The sequence below is a fragment of the Aotus nancymaae genome, unplaced genomic scaffold (genome assembly GCF_030222135.1).
Source record: "Aotus nancymaae isolate 86718 unplaced genomic scaffold, 86718_ANA_hifiasm-v0.15.2.pri h1tg000002l, whole genome shotgun sequence".
Lineage (NCBI taxonomy): Eukaryota > Metazoa > Chordata > Mammalia > Primates > Aotidae > Aotus > Aotus nancymaae.
In genome coordinates, this window is record NW_026988413.1 from 2,506,021 (window position 1) to 2,533,753 (window position 27,733).

General features: G+C 42.7%; 1 protein-coding gene and 1 pseudogene across 4 annotated transcripts in view; one reads left to right on the forward strand and one right to left on the reverse strand.

Moving 5' to 3' along the window:
* Window positions 1-27,733, reverse strand: part of RNF32 (ring finger protein 32) — a 39,954-nt gene that overhangs the window by 4,887 nt on the left and 7,334 nt on the right. For 3 of the 4 annotated variants that reach the window (XM_012445322.3, XM_012445321.3, XM_012445323.3), the window contains 4 exons: window positions 17,868-18,010; window positions 15,178-15,210; window positions 14,499-14,623; window positions 14,181-14,289 (listed from right to left, as the gene is read on the reverse strand). In XM_012445322.3, coding sequence (XP_012300745.2) covers window positions 14,181-14,289; window positions 14,499-14,623; window positions 15,178-15,210; window positions 17,868-18,010 — 410 coding nt within the window. Of the gene's footprint in view, window positions 1-13,737; window positions 13,857-14,180; window positions 14,290-14,498; window positions 14,624-15,177; window positions 15,211-17,867; window positions 18,011-27,733 lie in introns of those variants that run through there. The other variant, XM_012445324.2, reaches the window with a different exon arrangement.
* LOC105712317 (ATP-binding cassette sub-family C member 12-like) lies at window positions 21,107-24,081 on the forward strand (annotated as a pseudogene).

Below are 27,733 nucleotides of genomic sequence, written 5' to 3' on the forward strand. Positions count from 1 at the left end.
CTCCTGCCTTCGTCACTGTGGTATACAAGTCCTGTCTCCTTCATTAGAACATCAGTTCCTGGGGCCAGGAGTGTGTTCTTAACACTGATAATACCATCCAGGGTTTTGTTTGTTTTTGTTTTTGAGATGGATTCTCGCTCTGTCGCCTAGGCTGGAGTGCAATGGTGCCATCTCGGCTCACTGCAACCTCTGCCTCCTGGGTTCAAGTGATTCTTCTGCCTCTGCCTCCTGAGTAGCTAGGATTACAGGTGTGTGCCACCATGCCTGGCTAATTTTTGTATTTTTAGTAGAGATGGGGTTTTACCATGTTGGTCAGGCTGGTTTCGAACTCCTGACCACATGATCTGCCCACCTCTGCCTCCCAAAGTGCTGGGATTACAGGTGTGAGCCACTGGCCCTGCACCATCCAGTGTTTCTAAAGGGTTTTGCATCTGTCATGATGCCCCGCCTTTAAACCCTCTCAAGAGCTCAGTACATGCACTGACCACAGTAGGCACTTATTGAAAAAAACAGACTTGTCAATTTTGCATATATACCAAATAAATCTCAGCGAGGGTGGCCCTTCACACTTACTGCTCCAGTCTTAATGGTAACTGGTAATATAGCAAGAGAGAAAATAACTGCTTAGGATATATGAATATAATAAGAATCACAAACGAATTCCATACTCGTATGTTTGATCCTGCAGAGAAAACCTAGCATGGCAGGTGCAAATATTCCATTGCTCACATTCCACAAGCTTTGATACGTACTTTCGCTATTAATTGTTTTTTTCTAATTTCCATTTTTGTCTTTGGTTAATGGGTTATTTAGAACTGTTTATTTCCAAACGTGAGAAGTATTTCTAGTTTTTAAAAAATTGTATTTCTAGCCTCAGCTGCACTGTGGTCAGGGAACATACTCAACACGACGTAAGTTTCTGAAAGTCCATGGACATAAAGACGCTAACGCGTCCCATAAAGACTGGGACGACTGCTGGGGGACGCAAGGGCTGAAAAACTAACTTTTGGGTACTGTGCTCATGACCTAGGTGACAGGATCATCTCTACCCTGACGTTTGGTCAGCGTCCTGCAATACACCTAGTCGCAGACTTGCACAGGCACCCCGAGTCTGAAAGCTGACATTATAAAACAGAAATGTCTTAACCTGTGATGAAATTTGCATCATTCATGAGTATACGGTCGATTTTTATAATGATATATTTGTACGTTGAAAGAATATATGTGCTATAGTTGCTGGGTGTGGTATTCTACACCCTTATCTCTAATAATGCCTTTGCTTTAAAATCTCTTTTGTAAGGCATCAGTACATCACTTTCTTCTGTAAGGAGTTTACTTTACGTGTATATTGTAGTATGTATAATATGTTACACGCACACTGCTCTTGTGTACTCAGGCGTCTCTTCTGAGTAACATGTGCGTGATCTGACTGACTGCAGGAGCACGCGGTCCGCTTTGCTCTGTTACCGTGTGCCCGTCCTGCTCTGCGTCTTCCATCTGCCCTGCCATTGGCTTAATTTCTGCTCTTCTTTTCAATTAAAGTTTTCTGTTCATCCTCTTTACTACTTTGAGGGTTAACACTGTTTCTCTTCTTTTAGCTGTCGCCCTAGAAATGCATACTTACATTATTAAGGTCTAAATTGGAATTTTTATCCCTTGAACCAACACAAGGATCTTAGCGTACTTCTTAATTATCCTCTCCTGCTTTATGTTATTTTTGTCATAAGCGCTCTCTAACTTGTGAGACATCATTATTCTTCTTTGGTGGAATCAATGCCTATTAGATTTACTCACATTTTTACCACTGACATCTCAGACTCCCATCTGGGGCCGTTTTCCTTCTTCATGCAGTGCATCCTTAGAACTTCCTGTAATGAAGGCCTTCTAGCGGCACGCTATTTTGTTGGACTGGTTTTCTCTGGCCTCTGTTCTTGAACGTTATTTTCATTTGGTTCATAGAGAAGCCTAGGCGGACACGGAGGATGTCATCCCGCCTTCTGCTGCTCCCACCGGGAAGTCTGCACGGTCCCAGGGTGGCTCCTTTGCCGTTGTCTGTCCTCGCTCCTGGCTGCTTCCACGATGACTCAGTGCCTCATGATCTGCAGGTTCACTCGATGTTTAAACAAAGGCATATTGGGGTCCTTGGGCTTCTTAAACCTGCGGGTTGTATCTTCTTCACATCTGGAAATTCTTAGCCTTTGCCGCTTCAAGCCATTGCCTCTGTCCCACGTGTTCTCTTTTCCCTTCAAATTCTGATGACATGGAACCCTGTGCACATGCTTTCCTAGGCAAGTCACTTCCCTGGAACCACTTTCCCAGAGGCTGCGAGATGCAGGGCCCCGCTTGCAGACCTGACTCCTCAGTGAGCTGAAGGCAGGGCCGGGTAGAATGTGTGTGTATCAAGAGGCAAAGTAAAAACAGTAGAGCCAGCCGTGCTTAGCATCCAGCTCTTCCAGTAAGAATGCAATGTGTGTGTGCACTAGGAGGTTGGAAATACGAATTGTGCACTTCTGGTGATTCCACGTATGAATTAAATGCTCTTATATTTACACTAAAAACTGACATCCTGGTATAAAGATGCATTGTGAAAATCATTACGAATTTAAATATGTCTATACTTAGAATAACATTAAGTAAACAGCAGATAAAAAGCACCACATGCTCCCTGGAGAGAGAGGCCACAGAAGTACATCTTTCCATGTTCACTACTTCCACGGCACTTTCCCATGCTTGCTTGCTTTTAAACAGGGATCTGTGCTTTCATTTGCATGGGACTGGGCCATGACTGCCTGCCTTCCTGTCACCTGGAACAGTCTCCAAGCCCCGCGTGCTGCAGCCCCAACTGCACGTCTCATCTGGTTATTTTGGGCCTCCCCTCCATGGGCACGCCCTGTGGAGGCTCCTAGGGAGCCACTGTGCTGGAGGGGCTGAGTCATGGCCTCTTCTCCCTGGGAGTCCCCAGCCCCACCCTCTTCACCCTCTGTCTCATTCCAGCTGCTGATCTCGCACCCCCCAGGGCTCTGAGGACAGTTTCCACTTTTCACGTGGCCATGGGTCTCCCTCTTAAAAATGGCCTCTCTGCTCAACACCCAGCTCAGGGCCTCACAGGGGTCTGGGTCCTAGAGGGGTCACCTGTGCCCAATAGCTCACACCCTGCCAGCCTGCCCCTCCCACACGCCAAGCTGCACTGCCCTCTGCCTGGACAGAGGTTCCAGGGAATGGCACAGAACCTCCATTCGGGTTCAGGGTGCATCTCCTCAAACATTTCCACCTTATTTAAAACATTTCACCCTCCACTTCACTCACTCCCCTTCCCTCTCTTTGTATTTTTCTTTTCTTTTCTTTTTTTTTGAGACAGAGTTTTACTTCTGTAGCCCAGGCTGGAGTGCAATGGCATGATCTTGGCTCACTGCAACCTCTGCCTCCTGGGTTCAAGCGATTCTCCTGCCTCAGCCTCCCAAGTAGCTGGGATTACAGGCGTGCACCACCACTCCCAGCTAATTTTGTATTTTTAGTAGTGATGGTGTTTCTCCATGTTGGCCAGGCTGGTCTTCTTCCCAGCCTCAGGTTATCCGCCCACCTTGGCCTCCCAAAGTGCTAGGATTACAGGCGTGAACGACCGTATCGGCCCTCTCTATTTCTTCCTGGCACTTACTACTTCCTGAAATTTTTTTTTTTTTTTGAGATGGAGTTTCGCTCGTTACCCAGGCTAGAGTGCAATGGCGCGATCTCGGCTCACCGCAACCTCCGCCTCCTGGGTTCAGGCAATTCTCCTGCCTCAGCCTCCTGAGTAGCTGGGATTACAGGCACGCACCACCATGCCCAGCTAATTTTTTGTATTAGTAGAGACGGGGTTTCACCATGTTGACCAGGATGGTCTCGATCTCTTGACCTCGTGATCCACCCGCCTCGGCCTCCCAAAGTGCTGGGATTACAGGCTTGAGCCACCGCGCCCGGCCTACTTCCTGAAATTTTTAACAAAATATTTTACTTATTGTCTCTCCCCAGCTCCATGCAGGAAGGGTGCGCTGCAGCAGGCGGGAACCACCTGAGCGGCCTCCACATGCACCTGGACAGGCGTGCGCGTTGGGTGCTCACACCTGGGCCCTCGCACCTGCGTCTGCCCAGAGGTGCTGGTCAGCGCCCCCTTTACAATGAAGGCTTGCAAAGTGCATAACTCCAAGTGTGGGTCCGTGGAAGCAGTTCACATTGACTTTTAATGCGGTTAGGTCTCATTTATATTTTAATATCCGTTCACCCTGCATAACCAAATATCATTTTTATACTTATTAACAATTCATTACTTTTTTCTTCCTTGAGAGAAATTAAAGCATTTCTTCAATGAGAAAAACAATTCCCTTTATATGTAATGGTGTTTAAAGACTTAACATGCATTTTATCAATCTAAAGTAAATAATTTTAACTTAAATTTACCACTTACAGGATCCGCATGGTGAATGACAACAATTTCTAAAGGGGCTGGGGTGAAGAGAGTTGGGAAATTGCCGAGCTGTCTTGGAACAGGCACTGTGCTAGCCCGAAGGTCTGGATGACAAACACCGGTGCCTTTAACAAAGAGCTCCGGTGGCACAGGACTCCGGGAGACACGGGGTGAGGAGGGAGGGTGGGATCGCCAGGCTTCTTGGGGAGTCAGCTAGAAGAGGCTCTGGGCAGATGCAGCCGGTGGGGTAGGGTGGGATGAGGACACAGAGGCAGAGGGACGCAGGGTGGGAAGACCCACAGGTGCAATTCCCTGGAGCCCGGCTCCACCCGCTTCCCCTCACAGCCTCTGTCCTGTGTGAATCTCATGGTCAGGCCAAACTTGTTTACTCAGTTCAGTGAATCACTGTTGAATTTTTCTGTTTCCTTGACTGCACATGAATGACTAGTGGGATACATGTGTCCCGTGTACCTGGCTGGAGGTGACCTCTCTGCTCTGAACTCTCACAGGGCGCTGCTGCTCCTTTCATTCCACACGTCAGCTGCCCAGTGTGAGCTTTTTCCTGTGTGCACTGCTTATCTCCTTGAACGAGCACCTTCGATTCAGGGAGGCACCGATTCATCTTGGGAAGGCCCTGAGCATGCAAGAAATTCTGACTTTAGGTTTGCAATCGATTAGAAGTGAGGGCAAATATATGTCTCAAATGTCCATATTCCAAAGGAGTGCGGCAGAAATCCTTTTTTGAGGGGGACTGAGAAAGGCCACTGCCTACCTAAAAGGATTCTGAAGTAACTTCCAGTGCCAAAATTCAATAAAACATCAACCTTTAGCTTGTAATCATAACACTGACAGGAGCTTATTAATAAATATAGTGAAAGTCCTTCCACAGACATTTATGACAAATTTTAAAAAGTGAACTGGGATGAGTATTCAAAGGTTAGCAAGAGTGGTCCTTTTAAAAGTCAAATCAATGTTTATTTACTGACTACCAATTGTAGTTAATTCAAAGTAACACCCTACAGGTAGCTACTGTGAAATACTGTTAATTGTCAGGTTCCTCTGTGTGCAGTGCTCCTGATTCTTCCTTACTCCCTCACTTTTTACGTGGGTCAGGTGACCTTAGTAACTGAAAGGACAAGAACTGTCAAAAAAAGAGAAGAAATGACAACTGACTTCTAGCTTTTAAACTAATGGTTAATATTATGAATTCTACAGAAACAGACAAAATACTTAAACATTTTCAATTTTACGAAGAAGGAACATCTCAATGTATTTTTCCTTTTAAGCCTCATATTTGAAATACTTGATAAACTAAGTAACTAAGATTTAGAGTTACTGATATGTAAAAATTGCTGGTCATTTACAAGTAACGAGCCAGCTAAACATTTTTAAAAATACACTAACAAAAGCCCAGGTGAACTCTGTCTACCCAGGAGGGCTTTCTAAGTGATCCATCTTGATGTCAGCAAATTGCTTACTAATGTGTTGACTTATGGCCACCCTCAAAAGCAAAATGAAAAGCCTGGAATTTACAGCATATCAATGAATCAGTTGATAAGCTTTTACTGGTTTAATATCCTTCCAGTCCTGCTGCTTGGAGCCACTTCAAGTTAGCAACAGAATGTTTGCCATCTCTACGTGATAAAGGAAGTCAAAGGACTAAGCAAACTTTAAGACCATTATGCTGTTTGGTGAGATGTAAATGAAAAAAGTCCGAGAAATCTCAAGCTGGAGGGTGTGGGGGCCGGCAGCCCCTAAAGCCGCTGCATCTGACAAATCACTCACCCCACTTTCTAAACAATGTCCAGGACTTTTAGCTGGGGTGGAGATACTATAATGCACTTGAGAAGTTTTAATTGCAGCAATAAAAGGCCCTAGCTCAATCATATGACATGTGCTAGCAGAATTTCTAGATAAGGATCAAAGGCAGGCAGGCCCAGCCACTGCGTTCTGGGCAACACCATGGACTTTCTGTACACACCGGTGCTAGGTATTAGCAGAACAGCTCGAGTGACCTTTTCAGGCCTCTTTGATCTGCGCTCCTCAAAACCTGAATGAAGTGTACGAGGACTACTGTATCATCCCCAGACAACTCAAACACCCTCTCTGACAAAGGCATTTCTGACTGAATTTTTATTCTCTGACACTTACCTATGGGTACAAAACTCAGCATCTGACCCTTTCAGTTCTTAACACGGGACTTCAGTATAGCTGAAAGGACCTACAGTGCAGCATGACACCACTGCTGTGGTTCGGTTTTGTTAGGAACGTGTCAGTGACGTCCCAGAGCAACACAACCTTGTGAAAAGGAACCCGCAGCGTATGTAAGCATTCCTCTTCACGGAAAGCGGGGCCCTGGGTTTCACTCATCAACACCCAAAAGGTGCAAGAAAACGAAAGAAAAGACTTTGCTAACTCCTGTATTAGAGGAGTAAAGACGTAGGACTGAAGTTATACAAGCAAAATGGGTTAATTTATAAAAACAGAATGGCTTGGGTTAATCTAATCTTGAGTATTAAAAACATATCCTTCTTGGTGAGATCCTAAAACATAGAAAAGATACAAATACTTCCTGATCAGTTATGTCTAAAAATATCCAATGATTCTCCCTCCTCGCCTTCTTCTCTATTGATTCTCCCTCCTCGCCTTCTTTTCTGTTGACTAGAACACACACCCTAAAGCCAACTTATCTTTTCTCGAAACCAGTGGTTCCCAAGTATGGCAAACAAGCCTTCACCTATCTGCCAGCCAAGAAAGAAAGAATAAATTCAATGGGGTGCAGTATTTATAAGGCCAAATGTCTGCAGTGTGAAAGGAATCTCCTTTAATGTGTGGTCAGGTTCTCTTTCCTTTTCTGGTGTTAAAATGGTATTTCTTTTATGAAATGATTCTCATGGTACATGGTGTTTTGTTTTTTCCTCTTAGTGAGATAAAAAGTTTTAAAAGTTGGCAATGACTTTGTTGAAGCCACAGATTTCTCTTATAGTTCAGCAGCCTCTAGAAGTCTGCAAAGCCCTGGAATTTGGAATTGAGGTGGGCTGGTGGGTGGGAGTGGAGAATCAGTTACTGACCGGCAGAGTCAGGGGAGCTGACGCTGACGCACGTTTCATTGTGGAGTGCATCACGTGATTTATTTCTCTTTGTAATTTGGGATTTCATTTTCTTTAGATTAAAAATAAAATGAATTTGCAATATTTTCACATTCACTAATAGTAAGAATGGAGATGCTGCTTAGAAATATAGCTGGTGGTTTCATGTTATTCCCACTTCAAAACTCTCGTTCCCCAGATCATTAAGAATTTGCCACAGTCAACCCTGTGAATTGCTACACATTTTGCTTTGTAAAATTTCCAATTTCTAAAATTCAAATATCAGAATTCCATACACATTTAAGTATGGGGTGGGTGATGAGGTGAATGCAAGTGAACACACAGATGGGTGGCTTCCCAGACTACATAGAAAAACCTGGCATTTCTGGAATTTCACTGACTACATTACAAAGCTAGTCTCTCAAGAGGGGCCTTGATAAAGTCACTGTTCATTCTGGCTTTGGAATTTATTTTTAATGGACGTATTAGTAGGAAACCTGTAGACACCGAGGTGTCTGAAGCTGGTCTTTATTTAGGACACACTTTTAGTTCTGAAGAACTTCTGGAAATATAAAGCACAGATGTAATGAGATGATGAAGACTGAGTTGAGAACCTGAAACCAAGTTACATTTTTATTTTAAATATCTTAATCTGTGATTTCTGGAAGCTTAAGAAGCCTCATTTTACTTATCATCTTATGTTAAAATTTTTATAGGTACTTTTAGGAAAGCAGTTCAATTTTTTTTTTTTTCTGAAACATGTTTGTTTCTTGGTGAAAATAAAATTCTGTTTCTATTGTTGGAAAAAAATGACCTTTTCACATGTTACTCTCAGATTAAACTACATAACGATAACAGTATACTATCACACTAGATAAAACTTAAGAATCTTTTCTAAAGGCATCTCTCAGGAGGATGATGACTTTCTTTACTAAGATGGGGTTCGTGGTCATATTATTTATCTCACATTTATTATTAAGCTGTACCAGTTTTGAGCTGTAAAATACTTATTCTACTCATATGATTACATCTTTAAAAAAGAACAATAAAATGGATGGATCCCCTACACATCAATATATAATGTATAATACATATGAGCAAATACTCCATCTGTACTAAACATTTAAATAAAGATGATCATTTTGCCTTGTCAACCAGGCCAGATGACCACCCAGCGTGTTCCTGCGATGTTTTTCTACAGCCCACCCTTCATTTCAGAACGCTGTAAAAGCCGGTGTGGCAGTTGTGCAAACGACCGTGAGCAGCAGAGCTGAATCTGAGACCCGGGCGCCTCTCCCAGCTCTCTGAACCGCACACGTTCTGGTAGGATTGTGGTGTTTGTCTGTTCCCTTATTATCTCCCCTGACTAACAAAGTGCAGGCAGAGAGCAGCCACCTGGGAAGCTATTTGACTCTAATAATTTCATGTATCCATTAAAATGTATTTCAGAATGTAATCCGGGTGGAATGTTTTTGGCAGTAAGGTATAAAGCAGTGTTCTTTAATCCCCCTCCACATGAATGGATTCAATTTCCCAATTGATTTTTCTCAAATCTGTCGTCCACTGGTCTGAAACATCTTCTTTTCTTTCTTTCTTTTTTTTTTTTTTGTTGAGATGGAGTTTTGCTCTTGTTGCCCGGGCTGGAGTGCAATGGTGTGATCTTGGTTTACTGCAACCTCCACCTCCCGGGTTGAAGCAATTCTCCTGCCTCAGCCTCCCGAGTAGCTGGGATTACAGGTGCACACCACCATGCCTGGCTAATTTTTTGTACTTTTAGTAGAGACTGGGTTTCTCTATGTTGGTTAGCTGGTCTTGAACTCCTGACCTCAGGTGATCTGCCCGCCTCAGCCTCCCAAAGTGCTGGGATTACAGGTGTGCGCCACTGTGCCCGGCCTGAAATAGCTTCTTTAGTGCACTGAAATTTCTTGTCTGCTGAGATGTGTGGCTTTCTACTGTTTCATTGTTTGTCTATTATTCCCCAACAGTCTGAGTTGCCAAATTTATATATTTTGATCTCTAACAAGACTATTCTATCTATCTCATCAATCTTTCCTTTTAAAAAATGATTAGCTCTTCATACTTCTTTAGATCAACTTTAGAGTTCACCTGACAAATCCCAAATGCATGGCCCATCCTCCTCCTTTGGGAGTTAGAAATGACATTAAATTTATAGAAGGTAAGTGGACATTTTTACTCAGATCCAGTGTAAAATGTCTACCATTTTATTCAAGCCTTTTATTCCATCAGAAAAAAATTTTTCCTATCAGTGTTTGCTACATTCCTTGTTTGGCTTATTTTAACATTAATGTAAAATTTAATATAAATATATGAATTTATATAATATACATATATATACACACACATACATGCACGCACATGTGTTTTGTTTTCATGTTACTGGCAAGGATTGGCTCGAGTGTGATGACCGTAAGTAACCAAGTTTTCATTAAGTTTTACTCCCTAAAACAATGTGTTTTTAGTATTTGACACATAGTTTTTAAGGAGACAAGGAAATTTCATTCTAGTTCTAATTTGCTGTCATTATTAAGAATGGCTGTTAAATTTTATTTAATATATTTTCAGTAAAAATTGAGATGCTCATATAATTTTTTTCAGTCATTTCATACTTTAAATTTCTTTCCATGTTTGCTATTTTTACAGGAAGTAATTTCAATTATATTTTCAGTTCTAATGGCATAAAGTTGTATACAACAATTTTGTAATTTAAAAATGATTTCTATTTTATGGGTACACCTTCCTTTCTGTGTATCTAGAGAAAACTAATGTCCCAGCTCAAGCAGTCAGGCAGAGACAGAGCGGAAGCATGCGCCAGAGAGTGAGACTGTGCGCGTGCACACGTGGAATTGACTTTACTCAGTCCACTGATTCAAATGCTCAGCTCATCTGGAAATACCTCACAGACACACCCAGCAATAATGTTTAACCAGACAACCTGAGCATCTCTTAGCCCAGTCAAGCTGATACATAAATTAACCATCACACACCTGGGTAATGTGAAATTCAATAACCTAGTTCAATGATCTCTCAGATTCCATTAAACATGCAGGGCATTCTAAAATTGTGGATTAACATTTCTGAGAGCATTCCTACTGCTCAGAGAATGAGGTTATTAAGTGGGAAAGGCAGAAAGAAAGCATCAAATTGTGAAGTCAGGTGGTAAATGACTAAAAAGTGCTCTTTATCATAAAGGACAGCCTTTGAGGTCTACTCATATAGGCATAAAAGCATATAGGGCATGCACCCAGATAGGCAACTATTGCCTACTGCTAATACACTAAGTTCAATATAGACAGCTACTACCTACTGCTAATACCCCACCTTAGAGTAAGTTCAGTCTTCATTTATTTAACATGAGATTTGACTTTACAGATTCCAAGTGTTTATGGCCAAGTGGGATAGGTAAGCAAGAGTGAGCAAGATATGAAGGAACTGTAGAGATTTAGGAAACTAGCAGACAGCTGGGAACTCCTGGATTTCAGAATTGAACAATTAGAAGTTAAGGCAATTGTAGCATGCCTATTCATGTAACAAATTATGAGTACAGGCTCACTATGATCTGAGTGTGTATGTGTGTGTGTGTGTATACATCTCCTGTCCCTCCCCACCCCAACACATGAAACTTGAACGAGGTAAGATTATAGTTCCGCAGATAACACAGTCACTTGTATTACATTTAAGGTGGCAATTATTGATATTTGCAGACATGCTGCTATCTACCACCCATCAGTGACTCATAACATTAATGTAGTAGGCCCAGCACTTGGAAAATGAAATGGAATAAAAATCACAGTGTGCAGTGTGGTGCCTGCGGTAAAAGTAGATTTTGCTTTGTGAAAGTTTTGTTTCTATTAAATATATACAAGTGGTGGGTCATTGCTGTAAGCTAAAAATAAAATCCTAATGCCCCCAGCAACAGGACGAGCCCCCTCTTGGCCAAAGGGGCCCTCGGAAAACCTTAACAATGGAATTCCCAGCCATGATGAGAAGACAGATAAGACCCCCCTCATTATGCCTGCTCCTTGCTGGAGCTTAAGCTCACGTGACCAGCATTTGTTTTAAAAGAGGTGATAAGGCTGACTACACAGACTGTGGCAGTAAGAAACCGAAGTATAAACAAGGCTAAGCCCATGCCCGGCAAGGGACAGTCACGACGCAGGCCATCAGTCTTGCTGCACAGCACCCTCAACTTAGACGTTCCCTTCTGCTGACTCCAGTATTTAGATAGAGCTCTACTCCTTTAACCAACTGCAAATCTCTGAATCCACCTATAATCTGTAAGCTCCCACTTCAATATATCATGCTTTTCTGACCAAACCAACGTCTAACTTCCATGTACTGATTTATGTCTTTGCCAGTAACTCCCGCCTCCCTAAAATGTATAAAAGCAAACTGTAATCCGACTGCCCAGGGTGCACCTTCTCAGGACTCCATGAGAGGGGGGTTTCCTGGCCTGCAGTCAGTCACTCATATCAGCTCAGAATAAACTTCTTTAAAATACCTTACAGAGTTCGGTTTTTCTGTTAACACTGTATAGAAGATATTTCTTATTGTGGCTGAGGAAAAGTTTGAAAGCCACTGCCCTAGCCTGTGGCTCTTGCCTGTAATCCCAGCTAACTGGGAGGCTGAGGTGGGAGGTTCACTTGAGCCCAGGAATTTGAGACCAGCCTGGGAAATATAATGAAACCCTGTCTCTAAAGTAAAGTTAAAAATAATGTGTACAGTTTGCTCTCAACATATACCTCCCCTCCCACCCCTGTAAAAAATAAAAAATCAGTTTTGCTTATCAGTTTCTTCATAGATATTCAGCTTAAGTGAATTTGCTATTGAAATCTTCTGAGATCATCTTCAAAAGCCCCAAAGGAAAAATTACATTTGTAATATATAAGCTAGAATATCATTTATACTTCTGTTCTTCTTGATCTCTTGAATGGCATTGTTTAAACATACAATAGAGGTTTAGAGAAGACCAAAGAAATTGGAAGAAAGCTTAAACTAGGCTTTGAAAAGCTGGCACATTTTAAGCAAGGCAGAGGGAACCAGTAGGAACGGGCAGGATGTGAGGCGGAGTGTGAGTGTGAGTACGCTCAGACGAGCAGACGTGGGGGTCAGAGGAGGGTGTGCAGAGTGAAGAGGGCTCAGGACGAGGGGGCAGCAGATGAGATGACCAGGGATTAAAACAGGAATTGTGGGGAGGTGGCATGGCCCCAGAGCTGCGGACCGGATGTCGGGTGGGACAGAGCTATGGATCTGCCTTGTCTGCAGAACAGACTGAATTAGAAACAGCAGCCCGCTTGATCAGGTTTCCCTGCCCTGATTGCTCCTGGTCACTTGCTTTTTCTTATTTTTCTTTTTCTTTTTCCATGAAGCTGAAGCCTGTGGTGTCTGAACACCTGAGCGCTGAGCCTGAAACGTACCCTTCACTGGCTACTTTACAGATAACACAAGGCACATGGTAACAGTCACTTCGCTTGTTTCCAGCAAAGTTCTCAGGGGGCTGAGACTACCTACACTCTCAGTGGGCCTTTAGCTTCAAAAGTTATTATAAGATGATGTGTGCACATGAAAAGTATTTATATACATAAGGTAAAATGACTATCAAATCTGTAATTAAAATTTTATAAGAGGTGACAACAAACTTCTGATCAAAGAAACAACATACTATAACATTAGAAATTACTAAGAGTCACTCAGAGAACAAGACTGACTGTCAGCGACTGAAGATAAAAAGCTGGAAAGAATGTAAAGGCAGGATGAAGCAATCGTGCACAGTGGTCCTTTACCAAATTGAGAATCAACACCCGAGATGAGCGAACTCTGAAGATGAGACGTGGCTCTCCGGAAGAACAAACTGGCCAAACACACAGTAACTCACTTCCATACTCTAGGAAATGAGTTAATACTGATAAGAAATACAAAATTTCCGGCACCACAGTGTGCTAGGCTGCTATAAAGGCCATGGCTCTTCTCAGGCCAACACTGCCAGGAAGAAGTGACGACTCTCCTGTGGCAGCCTTGGAGCCGCCGCTGTTCGCCTGAAGCTACAGGCTGATGCGTAGAACTGTCCCTTTTGTATGGGGACAAGGAATGGGAATTGTTAAAGGAACCCCACAAAAGTAAAAATAGAACATAAATAGTGGTGAAGAGGAAGGGCAGACATGGAAGTTAGCACTAAAGCTCATTTTGATGACCCCACGAGGTACTCAATACAATGGTAGCATGTGGGGGCTTTATTTTTAGAGGTGGCTTCCATTTTCATTACTATGAGACGTACAGCAGATGTCTTCATTTATGTATATCCCAGGAGACTGGAAAAGTTAAGCTGGTTTCAGTCTTGTGTCCGAAGAGATCAGTTTATTTAAACAATTGGCACAAAATGGCCAAACGGAAGTTGCTTAGATTTGACCTAATTTTATGGTTTTTCTTTATGAAAAGCAAATCTGAAAGTGTTTTACCGTCTAGGTTGGAAAGCAGATTTAAGTTAACAGGATTTAAGCAGCATCTCAACCATTTTTTAAAAGCCCTCAAAGTGAAGTGAGGCTCAAAGTTGTACTGCCTCTGTTAGCATTCCTGACCCTAAGCGAGTCACCCGCACAGAGACCGTATCTGGAGAATTAATGATCTCTACCTACCTTTTTTTCAAAGAATTTTTTTCTTAACTTGGCATCTGTGGGAGGTACTGTTTTCCTCAGGTTTTGGTACCACTTTCTAACAACGTATCCTCTCCAGCAGGCTTGGATTCTGAAACACAGATATTTGAAAATGACTAATTTATGATGACCCTATGTCAACCAACACTTCAGTACTTGTTATAAGCCCGTGCCGTACAAGGCCCTGGGGACATTATGGTGGCCAAGAAGAGAGATAAAAGGCCAGTATTTAAAAAAATTAGTTGTCATAGCTTGATCTCTATGTGTCTGCTTAGCACCACGTGGGCCTGGCATCCTCACCTGGTGGCACACTTTATTCTGAACAGGTGGGCCCCGTCACATATCACTCGGGTTTGATACTGGTTCTTTCTACAGAGAGGACAGGTTTTCTTATTTGTGAACTTTTCAAAAGCCTGAAGACATGCCTGAGGAAAAACATTTCACTTAAAATTTTATAAGTAATTACTTATAAACAATATTTTTACTTCCAACGTTAGTGTTCTAATTATAGTGTTCTTTTCTCTCTTAACTATGAGACTTAGTCAAATTTAGGTTATAAAGTGAGGAAATTTCATCAGATGTTACCACCTTCCTCATGAAACCTGTTCCAAAAATGATTTTTTTTACAAGAATATACATGCAGAGACATCAAAAACTTCTAAAATCAACTAGCACAAAGGTGAGTCGCGCATGCGTATGAGGCCACATGCAGACCAATCATGTGAATTCAGCTGTCACTTTGATGTGCGTCACTGACAACAATCTGTTAAATAAACATTTGTAGTTCTTTTGTCACAAAACTCATGATTTTCAAAACAGGATGAGTTGTACTGTAGCCTATAGTCATGTTTCTTTAACTATAAATGGTGGTGATGAATAAAGTAAACGGCTCTTCCTAGGAGCCTTTAACCTGAGTCTGGCTTCTCTGCACTGCAAGAGTGGCATGTGGTGCACGAGCAGGCGTGAGGGGCTGACTTACTCTGTGGAACACATGGGAACATGAAAGCAGCACCTGTTCATGAGGAAACAAAAAGACGTTTGAAGTTTAACAAAAGAGAAGCAGCATGAATGCAACAGTTAAAGAAAAATTCTGAATGCTTCAAAGGTAAGCTGTATTATTTCTTTAAAAATTAAAAAAGCAAATAACTTTGACATTATTGTTTGTTTAGCACCCAAAAAGTATATACTCTAAATAAAATTAACAGTCTGAAATATCAAATAAACACATCAAGTTTGATATTAAACTATTAAAATGAGTGTATACTTAAGAACGAAACAATGACAAAATGAATGATTTCCCCAGATGCTGGGAGTGACTGCAAACTAGAGGGGTAAGGAGGGGGGCCAGTCCTGTGGGGCCAGGGAGGAGACCAGGGAAACGCTACGTAAATACAATTTAGGTCTTTGTTCAGCTCAGTTATGGCCCCCTATTTTTTTTAAACCACAGCTCTACTTAGATATAATTCTGACAGTCCTAAATTTAAATAGCATCAAATCATGGAGACATAGGAGTCATTTTTTTCTTTTTCAAATGCAGAGAAAGTATGCTTACAAGAAAACTTCACCTTTCTCTGACCCAAATTCCCCAACAGTGACATTCTGGGCTGTGACAAAAGACCAAAGCTTAGACCAACTGAAGAAGGCAGTGGGTACTTAGTGGAAGGGATGGAGCCACCAGCCAGGCTCTGCTTCCCTTGGGGAGGGACCGCTTTCAGCAATGGGAAGGAAAGGCGGGGAAGCCTGTGAGACTAAGCAAAGCAGTGGGGGCAGGCAAAGGGTCTTCCCTTCTTGTCAAGAATCTGACTTGGGTGACAGTAGTCTGTGACACTCCTGGGTGAGGTTTCAATCTCAGACGGCCCAGGATGCCTGCTGTGGGGACAACTTAATAGTTTTTAAAGTGAATCCCACCTGCCTTCACTCAATTTATGCTTTGTAATAGAAGAAACAGAAATAAGTAGAACTCAGAAAGTTCTAAAACCTTTTCTTGAAACTTACTGCCAAGAGTAAGTCTGAACTGAATAAACTCAGTAATATGGGTCCTTTTTTTATTACCACCGTTTAATACCAATCTTTTCTGTACTTAATTCATTCTTTATAGAATACTTTTCAGTGTCTTATCAACACATGTTCTATCTATATAGAACATAGTAACATTATCCTTCAGTATATTGTTATATTTTTTAAATGTCCACAAATACTTGTTACTGGCAGACATTCTCTGATGTAACAAAAATCAATGACTAAGTGAATTGTTTTTATTTTCTCATCTGTTAAATAGGCAGAATGCTTATTATATGAAATTAATTGAAGGTCTTCTGAAATCATTAAACATTGGGAAAATGCCAACTATTGTTTATAACTAAGGAAATATCTGAACACAGAAATGATCATTAGAAATGCAAAACATACAGGATAGGTCTTATATCAAAACCAAAGAAAAATAATAGAATTTAGTGGGAAATTTATAAAAACCAGAAAGAACTGTTGGGCAGGGTACACCCTGATCCCTGTAGGATACGAACTTTCAGTTTTCATTCTTCAGGCAGACACTCCAGGCTCGATATTTTAAGTGTAAGAAAGAGGTTGCTTAGCCAGAAAGACGCCCTCTGGCCTTCTTAACTGTTTTGCTACACTGAAGTACTAAATTATCCTAGGCAATCTGTGGATTCAGGGCTAAAATCTGTCCAAAATACCCAACTTTTATGTATGTAATATTAGGTCCTGACAGAGAACTAGAATAGAGTAAGTATGTCTAAAGTAACAACTTAGGAATTCAAATTAGTGAATACAAGGGTACTGTTGTGAGCTTTCTCGCTGATGAAATTTACTCAAACTCAAGGAAGTTTCAGAGTTCATTTGCCCGGGTAGTAATAAGACTGGGTTCCTAGGCTACAAACTCCAAGGCTGATTTTAACTGTATTTGCTGTGTTTTCTCAGCAAATCTCTGAGGGCCTGCTATGCAGGAAGCATAATGCCACACCCCGTGGGAAATTGGTACAGGGCAACCATGAATGTGCACGTGCACACACCCACACCCACACCCACACAGCTGTTAAATCTAAGTGTCCCCAACTTCAGGAGACAATGGTTTAGTTAGGCAGACAGAATATGTATAGAAAAAACCCTATATGCATTCTCTCTCTCTCTCTCTCTCTCTCTGTATTATCTGTTAACTCAGAGTAGCATCATCCATCTTAATATGGTAAAGTTTCATGAAGAAAAATCATTAAAAGATTTTACTTAAAGATTCTCTCACAAATTCTTTGGAGACATTCAAGCAGTTTTTTTGTTGTTGTTCTTTTCTGACTGAAATCACAAAACAACTTAAGAATTCCTCTGCTTTCTTCCAGCGCTAGGACACAGCTGCTCGTGGGGAGCCCCCCAGTTATCTGCCCAGCCACTGGGGCCCGTTGAAGGGAAACAAACATTCCTTTTGTACAAATGTTAGTACTTGAGAATACCAGTCAGTAAACAAACACAACTATTTAATGAGGGTGTTTAGCTCTTGTTCACACATTTTAATTAATGTAAAAGGAGATGGAAGTGTGTAAGGCTCACACCAGAGGGTGAAACACAAAAAGGAAGCCTGGAATCTCAGGCTCCAGCTCCGGGCCTGGTTCCTAGGAAACAGCCCACGAGCTCTCTAGCTTCCCCTCGCACGCTGAACACCTGGGGACGAAGCTCAAAATCTTCTTTACAGATGGGGCACGGCTGCATGGAGTCCCCTTGCAGGAGGGACCGCTGTTTCACCTTCTCCCACTCATCTGATGACAGCGGAGGTGGTGGAGGCCCAATGAGGCCCAACTTCTGTGCTAAAGTAAGACAACACAGGATGGGGTGAGAGTGTCTTTTAGAATATGGCAGCCCTCTATAATTTTAATGACACCATTGGCAAACAAATATTAAAGAAATACATACAGATCACATACTTTATTTCACAATAGAAATTGTCCCTCAGTATCCCCAAGGAATGTGTTCCAGGACGCCCCAGGGATGCTCAAGTCCCTGCTATAGGATGGCATGGTATTTGCATACAACCCATGCATATCCTCCTGTATACTGTCAGTCACCTCAGTTACTCATCACCATTCCTAATACAAGTGCTATGTAAATAGCTGTCATACTATATTGTTTTAAATTTGTGTTATTTTTGTATTGTAATATTATCTTTTATTCATTTATTAAAATTTTGATCTGTGGCTGGTTTAATCTGTGGATGCAAAACCGACAGATACAAATGGTGGCCTACATATAGGATGCCATTTTCCTATGAGGGCAGAAAAGTCAGTGGTAGTAATACCTTACGTTTTCAATACGTTTATTTTTTATTTACACAGAATTTCCCATATCTTAATTTCATTCTCACAATAATTCAATAAGGCAAGCAGGAGTGATACCCAATTTTATGAAAGAAAAACTGAAGAATACTCATTTTTACACATATTGGCCCAAGGTTCTCCCAGTTCTCACCTGCCTCAGCCCTCAGCCTTCAGCACCGTCTCCTCCAGCTCACCTTCCTTTGCCACCAGTGGCCTTTACATCAATCCTGCATCTCTCCTGCTAAAAACTTCCTATGACGTATCATACTGTCAGAATAAAGTTCTTATTTCAGTAACACGTGGGTACCCACCACATGTTGACTCGGCATGGAGCAGGTAGCCTGGTGGGAAACGCTCACTTTGAAAAAGCGACTGCAACATCCTCAAGCAACGCCGGAAGTGAAGTGTCACCTTCCACCACCTCCCCACACCCCAAGGAGGGTTAATGCATAAAACAGCATCGACCTGCAAGGACGTCTTCAGAAACAGAAGACAAAGTGTTACATCTAGGAAACAGGGACACTCTGAGTACAGAAGAGCTCCTGGGCTTTTAGAGTAGAAATGTGAATGTCAACTGAAAGGCTGGAAGAGAAAGCTAAGATACAGTCATGAGTTGCTTAACAGCAGGCGATTGTTGTTAAGAAATGTGCCATTAGGCGATTTCGTCATCTTGCTAACATTGCAGCGTATGTACACACACAGGTGGTACAGCCCACCACACACCTAAGCTACACGGTACAGCTGATTGCTCTAGGCTACACACCTGCACAGCATGTTACGGTATTGAATACTGCAGGTAACTAACACAATGGTAAGGATTTGTGCATCCAAACACAGAAAAGGTACAGAAAAAAATACGTATAAAAGATTAAAAATGGTGTACCCACGTAGGGCACCTACCATGAATGGAGCTTGCAGCCTGGAAGTTGCTCTGGGTGAGTCAGCGAGTGGCTGCTGAGTGAGCGAGGGCCGAGGACATGGCTGTACAGCGCTGCAGACTTTGCAAACGGCCTACACTCAGGCTACACTACATTTATAAACATACATTTTCTTCAGTAATAAAGTTAGCTTACTGTAACTTTACTTTCTAAACTTCTAAATTTTTTAAGTTTTTGACTCTTTTGCAATAATATTTAGCTTAAAACACTATGTTGTCCAGGCTAGCATGTAGTGATCTGACCATGGCTCACTGTAGCCTGTATCTACTGCGCTCAAGCGATCCTCCCACCTCAGCCTCCCAAGTAGCTGGGACAAAAGGCACATGACACCATGCTCAGCTAACTTTTTAGTTTATACAAAATATTTTCTTTCTTTATATCCTTATTCTATAAGCTTTTTCTATTTCTCAAAAAAATTTATTTTAGACTTTTTTGTTAAAAACTGAGATACAAACACGCATATTAGCCTAGGCCAACATAGGGCCAGGTCATCAAGATGTCACTAAGTGGCAGGAATTTTTCAACTCCATTATAATTTTATGGGACCACCATGCTTTGTCATTGACTGAAATGTTGCTATGTGGCACATGACTATAATCTCACAGAAAAACATGTAACAGGAGACAGAAAATAAGAAAATCAAGAGACAGGTCTAGGTGGTATTGCGACATCTGAAAAACTGGCATTCCAGAAAGAAAACATGGACAATGGAGAGTAAAAATTTTAAAGAAAATAGTCCAAAACATCTCCCAGAAGCAAAGGATATGAGCTGGTTTGAGAGGGCCCAGTACCCAGAACACCGAGTCCCATCGCTGTGAGAATCTGAGACAGAAAGCAGACTCAAAAACAAAACAAAACAACAGGCCTCAAAAAAGGATCAGGAATCAGAACTGTGACAGATTCATCCACAGCAGTACAGACAGGAGAAGACAATTCCTTCAAAATTCAGAGGAAGGAAAGATATCCAAATCAAGATTCCTGATTAGCTATCAATCGAATATGAGAAAAGAACAAAGATAAGGCCAGGTGTGGTGGCTCACACCTGTAATCCCAGCACTTTGGGAGACCGAGGCAGGCGGATCACGAGGTCAAAAGATTGAGACCATCCTGGCCAACATGGTGAAATCCCATCTCTACTAAAAATACAACAATTTGCCAGGCGTGGTGGCAGGTGCCTGTAGTCCCAGCTACTCAGGAGGCTGAGGCAGAAGAATCACTTGAACTCAGGAGGTAAAGGTTGCAATGAGCTGACATCAGGCCACTGCACTCCAGCCTGGCAAGAGAGAGAGACTTTGTCTCAAAAAAAGAAGAACAAAGATTACTGTTAAGCATGTGAGCTTCTATGTGGGCCTCGTCTGCACTCCCCTAGGGAACTACTGACCAGGAGCATCACCACCACAGGGGAATAAACTAAGGAGGAGGCTGCCATGAGGTCCAAGGAGAGAGAGTTCAAGGAGAGAGCCCAGGATCCCAGGATGCTGCTGAAGAGGGAGCCCGGGGAGGGGCTGGGGGGAGAATCATGGAGGATTCCAGAAGCAATGTCCCCATCGATAAAGTACCCTGGTATATTTTAATGTATTGAGAGAATGTATTTCTGGAGGAGATTTTAGGGATCAATCAGTGATGAGTGATGATAGAGGAAACTAAATGTGAAAAAAGAAGACATCACTTCAGGGAAAGTAGAAAAATGAGAAGGAAACTGTAATAGAGAACACCACATTGCTCAGCTGTGAGTGAAGTCAGAATTGTAACAGAGTAAACACTGAATGTTATCAGTCTAATCACAAGTTATGAAAGTAATATGCTAAATCTCAATCTTCCATAGTAAGAAGAGATAATATCCAGAACTGAAAATTAACAAAACAGCAGCATAGACATGTTGTTTAGAAATATTAAAAATAGGACCGGGATATCTATGTCCTATGCATACCTATGCAGATGTTTATGGCCAAGCTTAATTCACTGAAGGTCAGCAATTTTGGTGACAGACAAGCGAGTTCAGACAATCAATGAGTTTCTGACCAGCATCAAGTTCATCAAAATGTGTGCCTGGGAGAAACCTTTTACCGACAGTCCCCAAGATATGAGGAGGAGGGAATGAAAATTACTGGAAAAAGCTGGATTTGTCCAAAGCAGAATCTCCACCCTGGCCCCGCTCATGTCCACCATAGCCATCGTGCTGACATTCTCCTGCCACATCCTCCTGAGATGCAAGCTCACCGCGCCCATGGCATTTAGTGTGATCGCTATGTTTAATGTAGTGAAGTTTGACATTGAAATGTTACCGTCCTCGGTAAAAGCAATGGCTAAAGCCAATGTCTCTCTAAGAAGAATGAAGAAAATTCTCACAGATAAAAGCCCTCCATCTTACATCACCCAACCAGAAGACCCAAATACTGTCCTGCTTTTAGCAAATGCCACCTTGACATGGGAGCATGAAGCCAGCAGGAAAAGTGACACAAAGAAAGTGCAGAACCTGAAGAGGCATTTATTCAAGAAACAGAGGTTGGAGGCATACAGTGAGTGGAGTCCGCCAGCCAAGGGAGCCGCTGACCCCGAGGAGCTAAGTGGCATCCCCATATCAGTTCTGCACAACATAAGCTTTGTGGTGACAAAGGGGAAGATCTTGGGAATATGCGGGAATGTGGGAAGTGGGAAGAGCTTCCTCCTTGCAGCTATACTAGGACAGATGCAGCGGCAAAAAGGGGTCGTGGCGGTCAATGGAACTTCGGCTTACATTTCACAGAGCACATGGATCTTTCATGGAAATGTGAGAAAAAACATACTCTTTGGAGAAAAGTATGATCACAAAAGGTAACAGCACAGTCTGCGTCTGTGGCCTCCAGAAAGACCTGAGCAGGCTCCCCTTGGAGATCTGACTGAGACTGGGGAGTGGGGCCTCAGTCTCTCCAGGGTATAGAGGCAGAGGATTAGCCTGGTTGGTGCCGTCTACTCCCACTGTCAGTTCTACCTGCTGGATGACGCCCTGTCGGCCATGGATGCCCACTTGGGGAAGCACGTCTTTGAGGAGTGCATTAAGACGACGCTTGGGGGGAAGACGATGGTCCTGGTGACCCACCAGCTGCATTTCTTAGAGTCTTGTGATGAAGTCATTTTATTAGAAGATGGAGAGATTTGTGAAAACGGAAGCCACAAGGAGTTAATGGAGGAGAGAGGGTGCTATGCAAAACCAATTCACAACCTGCAAGGATTGCAGTTCAAGGATCCCGAACATCTTTATAATGCAGCAATAGTGGAAGCCTTCAGGGAGAACCCTGCTGAAAGAGGAGAAGATGCTGGTACAATCGTTCCTGTGCACCAGCTCATCCGGACTGAATCTCCCTGGGAAGGAACCGTGACCTGGAAACCATGTCACATGTATATAAGGCTTCTGGAGGGCACCCCCGCATCTCTTGTCACGTGTTCCTCTTCCTCCTGATCGGCAGCTCTGCGTTCAGTAACTTGTGGCTGGGTCTCTGGTTGGACAAGGGCTCACGGATGACCTGTGGGCCCCAAGGCAACAGGACCATGTGTGAGGTTGGCACAGTGCTGGCGGACATCAGGCAGCATGTGTACCCGTGGGTGTACGCTGCAAGCATAGTGTCCATGCTGGTATTTGATATCACCAAAGGCTTTGCCTTCACCAAGATGACACCGACGGCGTCCTCCTCACTGCATGACATGGTGTTCGGTAAGGTCTCACAGAGCCCAATGACCTTCTCTGACATGACTCCCACTGGCAGGCTAATGAACCGATTTTCCAAGGATATGGATGAGCTGGATGTGAGGCTGCCATTTCATGCAGAGGACTTTCTGCAGCAGTTTTTTATGGTGGTGTTTATTCTCATGTTGTTAGCTGCTGTGTTACCTAATTTCCTTATAGTTGTGCTGATTGTCTTTGCTAGAGTCTTCTTCATTCTCTTATGTGTTTTCCACAGAGGAGTCCAGAACCTCAGAAGGTGGAGAAAGCCAGTCATCCTGGTTCTCCCACATGGGCTTCTCCATGGAGGGCCTGGGCATCATTCATGCCTATGGCAAGGAGAACTACATCACCACGTTTAAGAGGCTGAATGACGAAAACTCCTGTCACCTCTTCTACTTTAACTGTGCTCACCGGTGGTTAGCGCTGAGAATGGATGTCCTCATGAATATCCTCACCTTCGCTGTGGCCTTGATTGTGACTCTGAATTTCTCCTCCCTCCCTGCTTGATCCAAAGGCCTTTTATTGTTATATATCATCCAGATGAAGAAACTGGGCCCCAGAAAGACTTGACCCAAGCCCATACAGCTGTCGTGTGTGAACACAGGCCACCTGGTCCTCATGTTTGTCTGAATCTTGTTATCTTTGAAAACTTTTTTGACATAGTCCTTATTCTTAGTGCTCTGAACTCTGGGATAATGTATCTGAATATGGGTTTTTATTCCCGTGCTCTGTTTGATGCTAAGGGTTCTTTTAGATCAAAGTCAAATTTTTCATCAGCTTGGAAAAAAAAGAAATACTAAAAATAGGGTCAGGTGTAGTGGCTCACGCCTGTAATCCCAGCACTTTGGGAGGCCAAGGTGGGTGGATCATCTAATGTCTGGAGTTCAAGACCAGCCTGGCCATGTCTCTACTAAAAATACAAAAATTAGCCAGGTGTGGTGGTGGGTACCTGTAATGCCAGCTAATTGGGAGGCTGAGGCAGAAGAATCGCTTGAACCTGGGAGGCGGAGGTTGCAGTGAGCTGAGATCGCACCACTGCACTGCAGCCCAGGCAATAGAGCAAGACTCCTTCTACAAATAAATAGATAAATAAAAAATAATACCAGAAAAACAAACCAAAGTGGCTGCCTTACAGTAATGTCCAAAATGGGCCAGGGGAATGCTACACTTTCTGTTATGATCCTCATAGAACGATTTTGCTTCTAAAACTATGCCCCTGGATCTTCTGATAAGAATCAAGCAGCTGCGAGTGTGATGAGTGAGATGGAGAATGGCATGAAGGACGCATGGGGTTTGGATCAGGAGCTGTGACCCCAGGGAAGGTTACCTGACCAAAGTGTCATTAAATGGAGACCTGCAGGGTGAAGACTAACAGCAGCAGGTGAAGGGGGAGGTTTTCTAGATGGAGGGAAAGGATGTGCAGATGGCCGTTGGTGAGAGAGCACTTGGCCTGCAGAGAAACGCAAAATCAGTAAGACTGAAGAGGCTGAGACTGAGGCTGCGGAGGAGGGGTGCTGCTTCAGGTCCGCTCTCTGCCTTTGGCTCAAGGTGTGGGAGCAGGGAGAGACAGGGCCCCCAGTGCCACCCCTCCTCTTAGACGTGGGTCGGCGCTTGCTGTACAGTCCAGACTCTGCTGTGGTCAATGCCAACTGCCTCAACTTCAAGCATCCACATCTCCCCCATCATGCAAACCTGGTCTTGCATTTATGAAATAATCAAGACCTTAGAAAGGGAGGGAGAATAGGTACCTAACTGTATTGACAGATTTCACCAAACTGCTGTGTTTTCTGGCCACAGTGCAATAATGTTTAAAATCAATAGCATGTCTAGTGCCCATCTTGCCTGCAGAACCACACTGCACATCGGTGGAAATGGGCTCAGCCCCACAGACGACTCTTGATGGATCTAAGCATGTCAGGGAAGTTTGCTACCCTTTGCCAATTTTTAGACTAACAAGGGGCATGTCACCATCTCAGGTGAAGTGGAAGGAAGGGCTGTCAGGAGCTCTCACCCCTGCCTTTCCTGCATGTCCCTTGTCCCTGGGGACTGACCCTGGGGCTGGGCACCCTCTGTGTCCATGCACGCATGGAGCAGCACCTCCCCAGGCCACACCGGAAGAAGGCTGGTCCTGGCAAACATTAATAAGCCACCAAACCAGAAGTGCCGTGAACAATGACACACACCATTAAGGTTTACGTCACTTTCAGCATGTTGCTTCTATACTTGCAGCCAAATGCATCCTAACCCATCACCTCTCCTCATCCCACTTAAAGGAAAAAAAGAGCCTCAGGCCCAGATGATTTTACAAGTGAGTTACCCCAGACTTTTAAGGAACATCCCTATTTCCTGTTGTTCCAGAATACTGAAAAAGAGGGAACACTGCCCAACTTATTTGGTGAGGCTTATATGGCTTTGATAATAAAACCAGAAAAGGACAGGACAAGAACAATCCACAGTCCAAGGGAATCCATGGTTAAACGTCAAACATCCTGAATGAGAATTAGTTATCAGAATGCAACAGTGAATTTGAAAAACACTATGGGCAAGTAGGGTTTATTCAAGCCATGCACGGAAGAGTCAACGTCAGAGTTGTAATGTATGGCACAAACAAAGGAGAGAACCCACAGCAAACGTGCTCATCTAGAAAGCTGCATGAAGAAAGCATCTAAAAAGGTACACCTATTACTGAGTTTAAAAACCTCTAGCAACTCGCTAAAAGGGAAGTTCTATAGTTAGATAAAGGCCGACAAACAAGTAACACAAAACAGAACAATAAAGGGCAAACATTACATAAGTAGGACATAAAACCTGTTAGGCTCAGGAACAAGACAGAAATGCTAGGCATTGCTACTCATATTCACCACAGCTCAGGAGATCCTGGCCAGATTAAAAAAAAAAAAGCAGGGGAAAAAAAAGAAGGGGCATAAAAGTGGAAAGGCATGGACAGACAATTAACAATCCCTGTAGAGATCAACTGAGTTACTCAGAAAAGCCCTGGGAGTTGGAGACAAAAAGACCTAAATGGTGTGAGATACCACCATATTTGTGGATCAGATGACAGCACTGTAAATATGGTATTTCCTCCATCTACAAATCCGATTAGAAAAACATGTCCGGCAGAATTTTATGTAGAAAATGAGGCAGTTTTAGAGAAAAAAAGAGGAAAGGTCTTTTCCTACCAGCTGTTAAGACCTATTACAAGACTATTAATCAAAACAGGGGATAGTGACATAGAAGCAGAAGCCTCAAAAAGAATGAACAGAACACGTTTTTATATCCATCAATTTTCCCAGTGTCATAAGCAGAACAAACTGGCGAGATCCACATGTGAAAAGTAAAAGGTTAAAAGTAAATAAAGAAAATGCAGAAGAATCTTTGCACTCTCAGAATGCTGAAGGATATCTTAAGTCTCCCCCAAACAGCAATAAAGCGGAAAAAGAACCCAATGGATTTAACATTAATCAGAATGAAAACTGTATTCAATATAAAATCACAGATACAATTTAAAAGATGATAAAAGATATTTTCAGTGGCTAAATCAACAAGAGATTACTAGGTAGAATATGTACAGAACTCCAGTAAATCAGCAAGAAAAGACAGAAATCCAAGTGGAATACATAATATTCCACTATATATAATATTCCACTATATTAAATAGTAGTTAAGAGCCTATGAGTCAATGTCATTAGTAACTAATATGCAAACCAGGATTTTTTCCATAAAGAGGTCCTGAAAAAATGTCTCATTTATTTTCCTAATTTTACTTCTTTTCCAGATTGAGAAGTTCCTCTTGTTACCTAATTTAAAATTTTCCTGATAAAAATTCTCAAGATTGATTATGATGAAACTATTTGGTCATCTACATACACTACACAGGCACAACAGAAGATCTTCACTAAACTGCTGTATGACATTATTCCAAGTCTCAACACGTTCTTGAGCCACACCATTTCCTGGAAGACAACGAGCTGGTTAGCAGAAGTTCAAAGGAAGCTAGCATCTAACATCTCCTCTGCCATTGCTGTGGGGACAGATGCGCTCTACCTTGTGCGACTCCAACACGCAGGCCTTCCAGTACCTCCAGATCCATCTGACCTGCACTAGGACACGCTGTCCTCAACCAAACCTATTTTCCATGCCCATCATTAAAAAATCGTATTTCTGGGACCAGGCGCAGTGGGTCACGCCTGTAATTCCAGCACTTTCGGAGGCCAAGGTGGGTGGATCACGAGGTCAGGAGTTCAAGACCAGCCTGGCCAACATGGTGAAACCCCATCTCTACTAAAAATACAAAAAATTAGCCAGGCATGGTGGTATGTGCCCATAGTCCCAGCTACTAGGGAGGCTGAGGCAGGAGAATCACTTGAACTCAGGAAGTGGAGGATGCAGTGAACTGAGATCGTGCCACTGCACTCCAGCTTGGGCACAGAGTAGGCTTCGTCTCAAAAAAAAAAAATCATATTTCTTACTTTTCAGTTTAAAAATAATTTCAGATTTACAAAAGGCTGTAAAAACAGTATGAAGAATTCTCAACAAAGGACTAGTATCCAGAATCTATGTGGAGCTCAAACAAAT